The sequence below is a fragment of the Alligator sinensis genome, unplaced genomic scaffold (genome assembly GCF_000455745.1).
Source record: "Alligator sinensis unplaced genomic scaffold, ASM45574v1 scaffold150_1, whole genome shotgun sequence".
NCBI lineage: Eukaryota > Metazoa > Chordata > Crocodylia > Alligatoridae > Alligator > Alligator sinensis.
The window spans coordinates 3,654,029-3,664,166 of NW_005841840.1; the positions used below are offsets into that span (position 1 = coordinate 3,654,029).

General features: G+C 40.7%; 1 protein-coding gene across 6 annotated transcripts in view; it reads left to right on the forward strand.

The window, feature by feature from the left end:
• The window catches only part of SCLT1 (sodium channel and clathrin linker 1), an 81,460-nt gene extending 76,765 nt beyond the window's left edge, over positions 1-4,695 (forward strand). For 5 of the 6 annotated variants that reach the window (XM_025204521.1, XM_006015611.3, XM_025204528.1 and 2 more), the window contains 2 exons: positions 1,078-1,173; positions 3,805-4,694. In XM_025204521.1, the coding sequence (XP_025060306.1) occupies positions 1,078-1,173; positions 3,805-3,867 (159 nt within the window). In that variant the 3' untranslated portion in view covers positions 3,868-4,694. Of the gene's footprint in view, positions 1-1,077; positions 1,174-3,804 lie in introns of all 6 variants that reach the window. The other variant, XM_025204512.1, reaches the window with a different exon arrangement.
• Positions 4,696-10,138: the final 5,443 nt, after the last annotated feature.

Genomic DNA, 10,138 nt, shown 5'->3' on the forward strand with positions numbered 1-10,138 from the left:
AGACAAGGATTTTTGTGGGTGATATCTGTGTGCTTTTGGAAGGTGACCTGTTACATTTTTACTTTTATTCTGTAGCATCCACAGAATGGTACATCTCCCCATACTACCAGTGGTGGAATTGTCAGTATATATATATGCATAGCTAAAGGACTCTCTCTTACATTATGCATTAAAATTTTAAAGGCGTGTTTGTTTGGGATGCATTATTAAATAATTAACGGTCACTTTTGAAAATAGCTGTGCTTCTGTCAAACTGTCTAGTAAATTTGGGATAGTACCTAATATTCTCTGAAATTAGTCTTTTAACATCATGCTTTATTCCTTAGCACTATTTAAGACAAGGTGGAGGGGACAGATTTATAAAACTGCTGGTAGAGAGAAATACGACCAAGGAGTGTTGGTTGCTTTGGATTTTGTGGCTTTTTTTGGGGGGAAGATTTATTTTTGGTTTTGCACACTACTTTTTGGCGTAGAAAATAAAGGGAAAAACCTACATTAAGAGGAGACATCTTTGAAGTATTCGTTGCCTACTCTCCTCTGCTTTGCATCTAGTTAGTATGTTTGTATCTCAGTGGGTATAAGCAATTTTTGCACCCTGGAAAGAAATGCAGGGGAGGGGGCAGTACTGAGTGTCAGAGAGCCAGGGCACAGGTTCTCCACACATGGGCTCCTGCTGCCGCCATGTTGAAGGCTCTACATCAGCACCCATGACTGGTGTCCCCACACTTGCCCGCCTCTAGTTATACTATCACATATGAGAGTTATTGCCAATAAAATATGCCAACTTTTTATAAGATGTCTTAACTGTAAATGTGACATTAATATAACTGGCTTTGAAATCTACTGCGTGTAAAAGAACTGTAAAATAAAAAAATGTGAGAGGCTTTGCATTTTTTTGTTTAAGCTGAAAATTCTTGACAATCTATCACAACAATCTCTCTTTCCTTATTGTAGATGTTAAATAGTTCCAATATTTAGCATTGGTTAAGCTTTTTTAGCTCAAAGCTTTCACACTGCAATATGCATCAATCTGTTAACAGAATCTTACATTTGTAATAAGGTTTTTTATTTATACAGAATGAAAAATTAATGATAGAACATGAAGAAAAAGTCAACAGGCTTCAAAGACGGCTAAGCCAGGCAGAGCAGAGGGCAGCCACTGCATCTCAACAGGTACCTAATTCTAACGAGACAACATCCTGATTACGATCACATATCAATGTCTTTGAATATCACAAGAAAAAAATGTTGTCTTGGAATCTCCTCAGTTTATAGGTATTAGTTTGTTTGACATAATAAATAAGCTAATAAGCAATGAGACATTCTGATATTACAAAATGTCATTTCAAACTAGTATATAGTCATCCAAATGCCGGACTTTCTTCAAACAGTCAAGACTCGATGGAATGCATTCTTCTCAAACATACTTATGATTCAATGCTTTTTATGTGATCTGAGTTTGGAGATAAATTTAATGGCAGCTCTGAATTCATATGTTTTTCATTATACTAATGAGGGGATATGGATTTTTTTTTGGCATGCAAAGAATGATAGAAAATAAACACAGGAAAAGAAGGTTCCATCTTTTTACTTCTGTGCAAAATAAAATCTAGGTCAAAATGTGGGACTAAAATATAAAGTTTAAACAGCCATCATCGCTAATTACACAAAACAGTTGATTTCATGCCCCACAATTTGATCAAGAGAGCTATATACATCAGAAATGGTGTCTTTGTGGAACTGCAAATGCTTTGCTACCTCCTAAAGCCTGGCTTCCGTAAACTCTTGATCCAATTCATGATGTAAAACATATTTTATAGAAGATCTTTTCAGTTCAGTCACAATGTGACTGTAATATCAACATACCTGACACATTTTGGCTGCATCTACACAAGACTCTGACTGACCAGTTATTACTGCATCCACAAGTACTAAATGACTGCGCGTAATCGGAGGTACTGCACAGTAGCATTCCCGAATAGCTTCTTGGTGATGCTGACTGTGCAGGAGCTTGGTACTGCAGCACAGTAGCTTGTTACCATATTGTGCAGTAATAACAAGGTACTGTACAGTCAGTGTCTCGTGTAGATCACCTTTCAGCAGATGGTATCAAACATTCTCAGAGGCCTTATGTGTGCATACAAACCAAACCTGTTCAACACAGAACCTCCACATTCCACTCTTAAAACTTGGCTTCCTTCAAGCCTCTCAGAAAAATCCATTCCTCATTTTGCATTAAAACAGTCTGTTTGCTGTTCACCTCTGCTCATCATTTCTGCCAGAAAATGGAGGATGCTTTAGGTGCTCACTAGGGGAAATCTCGCTGCCACCAACATGTTCCAAAAGAACCAATTTTACTTACCTCCATGGAAACGTTATCCCCAAGTCTGCTCTTCCCTATATTCTCTATTATACACTGGGGTTGGTTGCTGAATCCAGTGCTAGACCTGGGAGAGCATCACTCCAGTCTGATGCTCCTAGTCTGATACAGACCATCCTGAAGATGATACAATTTGCCAATCACCTATAGTGGGCTGCATTATACACAAAGAAGAAAGAATGGTTATTTGGTCTTAGAGATGACCAGCTGGTCCATCACCACATGCTGAATCTTCAGCTGTTTGCTTCTTCAGACTGTGAAGAAACTGATGGAGCACCAAAGCTATTCTGCCATTTCTGCCTTCCCAATGATGTACAGAACTTAGCTATAATGAACACAACTATTCAGAAGAGTCCAAACTTGCCCCCAAAGTATACAACCACACTTTTGTGGGAGGTTGGGGAGGCAGTGACTATGCCAGCTCAAAGAACACTTTCTGGAAGGGCAAATGGTCATTCTTTGTATTTGTTTAAGCTTTACAGGGTGCATCTACACGTGCAGCACCCTTGTTACTGCGCCATCATTTAGTACCTTTTGGAAGTACTAAATTATGGCACAGTAACAGCCCTTACTGCTCTGTGCCAGCCGTGCATGGTTATTTTTAGTTGCTATGTGCCTTAGTATTGCGCTATACTGAGCAAGCATGTTGCTACGATGACGTAGGTGCAGTGTCATGGTTTTTGCCCATCAACGTAGCGTCATATGTAGATGTGCCCAGAGTGAGTGTGGAAGGAAGACACTTAGAAACTATGGACATATTTGCATCCTGTACACAAATGTTACAGATACTTACTTTTTTCTGCCTACTGTAGAGTTACCATAGATCATTTCTGATCAGTTTGCCTAAGTAGTGGTGGCCCAGATATTTATCTGCCCACTGTTGTGCTGCTATGCATCACTTTTTTACCTCGCTGTTGCCCCTTCACTGGTAATGGCATTTCAGTGGTTCAGTGTCTGTGCAAAGTAATTTATGTAGCAAGTTGAGATAAAAGATGCTCTAGGAAAGAAAAAGGAAATAATCTATTAAATAATCAATTATCTTTAGTAGTTTTACAGCCATGACTGAAATAGGACTGTACCACTAGAAAAAGATAACTCATAAAACAGGATTTTGCAGGATTTTATACAGATTACATTTTAAAATATATATGTATTCTGGATGTTTAATGCGTTTTGTTTTAGTGCAGTGCAACCTCTGTTTTTCAAAGTTCTATCAATCTTAACTCCTTTCTATCAAAAATAAGATCACAACCATATGGCATCTATTGAACAGAGTGAAAAATTCTTGAGTTATCCAAAATCTCAATTATATCTGCCTATTCCATCTCTTACATCACATGTTGCTTATTGAAACTGTACTGCCATACATTTCATATAATGATTTTGATGGAAAAGGGAAACTGACTGTTTGTTTTTAATTACAGCTCAGGATGATTGCCATGCAGAAGAAAAAGTCTGCCTCTGTGATGGATCTGGAAAACATTTAAAAATATGCATTGTTCATTTACAGCGTTTAAGAGTTGGGAAAACCATCAGAGAAGCACAGTACTGGATCACTGAAGTCTATAGTGCATCATGGGGCTTGTGGAATTTGCATTAACATTTTCCTTTCTGTTTGGACAAGGAAGAATGAAGCCGAACTGTAGCTTCCTCACAATAAATACACACAAGAGATTGGAATACAACAAATGAGCACCAATGTAACAGGGAACAATTTCAGAAGTTAATCACCTTCATTAATGTATAAAATAAAACAAATTTACTATAGGGCAGTGTTTCCCAACCAGTGTGCCGTGGCACAAAAGCGTGCTGTCAGAAATGAACAGGTGCGCCATGGAATTTTGCCATGGCAATGAGCTACAATAGGTATGAGGGTGGGGAATGCCTTAACTGGTGCACCGTAGAAATTTTTTTTTTTTAATGCAAGCGTGCCTTGGGCTGGAAAAGGTTGGGAAACACTGCTATAGGGCTTTGGGGATTTATTTCATTTCTCAAAAGCAAGTGCTGCAATCATGACAAAGTATTAAAGAAATGCCTACTGGTTCGTCTAAAAACACCTTTATTCTGTACATAGTTGTATTGAATTTTATATGACAGCGTTTCTTAACGTAATAAACTGAATTTTCTGAACAAATTCTTGTGCGTGAGAAGGAATGTGCAGCACCTTCTCTGAATTAAGTTGAGAAATCACCTTTCATTTTCAGTTAGTAGGTGCATATGGGTGATAGTTTTGCATATCTGTTCTGCCTCCTCTTTTTGAACTATTCAGTATCTTTAGGTGACTACTTCTGTGCTGTCCATGGAAAATAATAAAACATGGATGATCATTGATGATGATGATTTTGCCCTTAGTACACAAAGTTCTTACAAACAAAAGTCCTCCCCCATTGTGCTTATTCTGTTTTTACTGCTTTATAGTTGCTCCTTCCCTTTTTTTACCCAGCTTCTTTTCCCTGCAGGCATATGTCTGGTAACCAGAGGCAACTGCTCCTATTTGCATAGTGCTGGTGAAGCCAGACAGAAGAATCTACGGCTTTTATGCACTAACTTGCCATTTTCTGAGCATTGTAATTCCATAGAGCAAGAGTTCAAAGACTCTCCTAAAGGTGCAGTTTATCCTTGTTTTTGAGGCTGGCAAATTTCATAACAGTCTAAAATGTAATTTTTAAGCAAAAATAGAATTAACTATTTTTTCTGTGAGCATATATCTTTCAGCTATTGGAAGGTTCTCATCTTTGGCTAAAGTAACATATTTTAATTTCTTACATATTTATTGGAAGATGTTCCTAGCCATGATTATACTCTTTTTCACTATTTTATGTCAATTATAGTGTTGACTTCAACTTTCATTATTTTTAGATTAATAATTCAGCCATGCTTAATCCCACAGGTCTGTGGCAGTGTTTTTAGCTGTTTGCACCTTTGGGACAGGACCTGATACCTTTGGGACAGGGACAGGCATCTACACGAGATGTCTACTATGCAGTTGACTAATTAGCTGCACAGTAAATGTCTCAGTGTCTACATATGTGCCCCTGTTAGGTTAGAGTTAACTAATTTACTCCACAGCAGGATAGTACTTCTAAATATTGTACTTGTAAATACACTATCCTGCTGCAGAGTAAAAAAAACTCAGTATCAGCGCACGTGTAGATGCTAGAGGGGACTGGTTGGGGCATGAGAGTGCTTCGGTGCCTGCCAGCTAACCCAGTGCTGAAGCACCGTCATACTCCAGTCAACTCGTGCAGCACATTTACCCCCTGCTAGCTGGGGCTGCTCCAACCCAGCTCATCATGCTGTGTTCCTGGGCACACATTCAAACGGCAACAAATTCCAGAGTTTCCTGCGCTGAAGTTTATTGCTCCCAGGCACGTGTTCAAATGGTGCACCCAGAAACAATAAACTCTGGAGTTTGTTGCTTTGCATTAATTGCACTTGTAGACACGGCCACTGATACCTGCCTCCCTCTGAAGAGCCCGTTAAGAACATTTCTACAACTAAGAATAATTCTTCTCACTAAGTAACTTAAGGAAAAAACCTCATTTAACTCAAGAAAATATAACCACTGTAACAGAGCATGCTTTTACCCCCAGACATTGTCGGCTTGATGTATGCCATTTTGGATCACGGTTTATAACAGAATACTTGCCCAAGGGGAGAGGCTGGATCATTAAACCTTATTACTCAAACATGGTTTTCAAGGAAGATTGGATGCATTATTTTTCTTCCATACTCTACCACTGCAGAAAATTTCAGATCTTACTTTATCCACAGCATGCAAGCAATATGACAACTAAGCGCTACATTTGAATACACCTATGTATATATTTTTGTTTTTTTCTGGTCCTACTACATGTAAAAGTTTTGACACCTGACTCCCCTAACTAGCATAAGAGGGGTAACTATTTGCTTTCCTGAGGTGTCCCCCAGCTCACTGGAGATGGGAGTTGGAAAATGCTGGTAACTTACTCTTATAAGTAAGTTTGCCAAGGACTTGAATCCTAAGCAAATATCTGGAATTAAAACTGTAGTTCCAAAACTTCTGTTGGGATAGCAGAATTAAAACCTCTGACTTTTTACTTCAATGAGAGGAATAGGTTCCACTGCTGCAGACAAGAGGGAGCTTTGCAGGAAAGCTTGGTAGAGGGAGACAGAAATGGATTAATTAGGTGGTGGTCCCATATGCCCCACCAGTCTTTCTGGTCAGTGGTATGAGCTCTGGCCAGCACCTTCTATTGTAGTCTTTTCCCAGATGGTAGCGGTGGAAGAGATGTGATCTGTGTTTTGTTCCTTAGTGGGAATCATTGATGCAGACTTCGGAAGTTCAGGCACTTTCTTTCATAGTCATATACAAAGGCTCTTCTCACATTGATCCCCTTTGGAGAAAAATTGGAGAAATGCTAACAGCTTTGTTAGAGCTGTGAGACTAGGATTTTCCCTGTTGTGTTGTGGGGAACTGATACAACCTCTGCCAAGACTGCGCTGCTTATAGAGCATCTAAGATCTGTCCAGAGATGAGAGACCTGTGTTGAGGTGATCCATAAGTGAACTGGCATGGTGTAAAAGCCTCATATTTTTGTCTCTTTGGTCAGTGTGTCAGTGCTGTATTCTATCAGGGTGAACAGGAACTGCAGTATCTCGGCTTTAGGCAAAGGAAGAAATACTCCCTTTGCCTCCCTTTCTCCCCACTCATAAAAAGGTTGCCTTGGACTATAACTCAAAGAAATTGGGCCCAAATTATTACTGAAAAGAGCTTTTAAAGAAGTTCTGCAAGCAGTGAGTGCTGGAGACAGGATCCTTCCCTAGCACTTAGGGGCAAGTGAGTCTGAGTCTGTCCCTAACGTTGCATGCAATCTGAAGGTCTCCTGTTACCCCCAACTCTAGACTTCAGAGAAGAATTGTATGTTGCACTGACTGGTAATTTCTACGCATCTTCAACATTTCTAAGTATTCTCAAACTTCGGATTCCATCCTATTCACCATACAAGTCTAATTAAACTTCTGCTCACAAATAATTGGAGAGGACAGTGGTTTCCTGCAAAATTATTTGAATAGAGAACCAAAAGAAACTGAATTTAAAAGCCAGACACCCTTTACTGAGACCAATCTTGTCAATCCCATTTAGACCAGAGAATATGAGCACTAGTTCTTTTCACAGAACTGGTTGTTACTAAACATGCAGTTTGTATAGCATCTGATCTCTTAATCTTCTAGCGTCTCCTCAGCATTTTCCCTTTTCACGTCAGGATTCTGCAGTTTAATCACTTGATTTCCTACAACTCATCTTCAGATAGAAAAAAGACCTACTGTTTTCTCATATTGCTGATTTCTTGGAACAGTCAACAGTAAATATGACTATGCCGGAAAAAAATGTCCTAAAACTCAAAGGAATGATGCATTTAGCAAGAATTAGTCTCTTTCATTTTGGTTTTAGTACATTAAAAACTGTGTAGTAAATTATTTATAATTACTACAGATGATAACCAGTAAAACCAGCCTGAAGGAGGGCCTGGTACTGCTACACATCTCTCACTGGCATGGAAGTTGGTATACATTAACAAGGCTTGTTGAAGGTGACATCTATATAGCAAAATAAGGGCTAGGTGTCCCAATGAATTGGAGAGGTACATTTTTACACTTTGCCTGAAGGCGCTATATGGTCAATGCATTACAATTTGTAAAATACCTTAAATTAGGAAATAACTGAGGTGTAAATATATTGAAAAGAGAGGGAAACAAATACAGACTCATGCACAGAGAGGCAATAAGATCCTGGAACCGACGCATCCACCATCAGATCTATATCTGCTGTCCATGTAAACATTTGCCAAGACATCTGAACACACATCTCCCTGAATCACAAATGGGATGTCAAGTAGTCCATTATTTAGGACAACTTTTGACCTCTTCACCTGCCAGGTCATTCAGGTACTAGTTCCTCCACACACACACATGCGCACATACACACACACACACACACACACACACACATTCAGCTTATTCAAATAAGGGATATACTGAACAACAACAGAAAATGTTCTATTAGGAATATAATGCCTATTTGTTGAACTAGGTTTTCAGGATGGTGTTAGCATAGGACCACTAACTCTAAGCAGTTTCTGTTTAATGTAGGAAGCTGAAGTATAATAGTATAATGATTTACATGTAATGCATAAGCATCTCAGACATCATCTTCCTATAGAGAACCATTAGTCTTTTCCCACTAGAATTTCATGCTGGAATTTTTGAAGGGTCTGGCTAATCCTTTCAGCAAGAGATCCAGTCCTTCAGCCTAGTCCTTACAGCCCTGATGAGTCCACTCTTTCAAACTTGTGGCAACTTGCTCTCTTCCTCACCCGTCTATGAAGATGGCCTTGATGTCTGCAACCATAATGTTTGAAAGAAAAATAGGAAGTGTCCAAGTCTTGATGGTAGATCCTCCATGTACTGCGTTTGAAGTGGACAAGGTTGCCTTGAGGACACATCCTCTGTGCCCACGGTTGTCAGAATTTCACTAAAAATAGCAGATTCACCTTTCTTCAGCATGATTGCTGATGCAGACTTTGGTAGCTCAGGCACTTTCTTTCATAGTTCTAGGGAAGGGCTCTTCTCACACTAATTCGCTTCACTGGACCCAGAGTGGTGGGCTATTGGCCCTTCAGGGAAGCTGCACATGGAGGTGCAGACCCCGCTCAGGCTGACACTGCACCACTCACGGTCCACATGCCGCCAGCTGGACAGGTTCCACTTGCAGCTGGCCAGGCACTCCACAGCTTTCCCTAACACCTCCCCACTCCCTCAGCCCCCAGCCATCTTCCCACAACCAGCTTCTCTCCCAGTCAGCTCAGCCCTTAACCAGCTTCCCACCCCAGCCCTGCCGGTGCCCCCCAGCCTTGACCTGCAACCCCCAGCCCCCTGCAAGTCCCACTTACCTTACAGGCTCCAGGAAAGAAAGGGAGCCTAAGCCAACCCTTGGGTAACTAAGAGCCTCAAGTCCTGCCTTTTCGTCCTCTCTCTCCCCCTCTGGACATGGTTGGGGGTTTCTCGCCCTTTTTGCAATTAGCTCTTGCAGGCTGTAACTGCCAGCCTACAGAGCTCTTTGCAAAACCAGGAAATCTGCGGGTTTCTCTATTTTTCCTTGGGAAATGGGAAACCTGGATCCCTGATGATGACAGCTTGACAGTTCTTATGATGCCGTATGTCTGACTGCTTATCAAGTCCATCAGCTTGTTGTATGCATGGTGGATCAGTCTGCTGGCCTTCAAACCACATGAGAATCTCCATGAACCAGGTAGCATTTTCCCCCACAAACTTCACTTGAACTTGAATGACTCCCTGTATCAGGAGATAGCGAAGCTTAAGCATGCACTGTGTGTTGGGTGTGATTTCCAGCTCCTCACTTGTGAACTGCTGCTAGTACTGCATATGCTCAGCTTGGTAATGGACCATGCTGAACCACGAATTCCACCTTGTGAGCACAGGCTCTGGTGGCAGTGACAGTTGCATATGACTCCCCACTTTGACCAGCAGCAGACTCCCTGTACAAAACTTTACAAACTGGACAGTGCTTGAAGGCTTTTTTGAAGGAGACCAGGCTATCCACATTGGGGAACTGCACGCACCAGCTAAAGAAAGAATGTGCACATTGGGCAATGAAATACATTGGGCAGCATTCTGTGGAGCACATTAGATTCATAGATGTTAGGGTCGGAAGGGACCTCAATAGTTCAATTCCGACCCCCTGCATAGGCAGGAAAG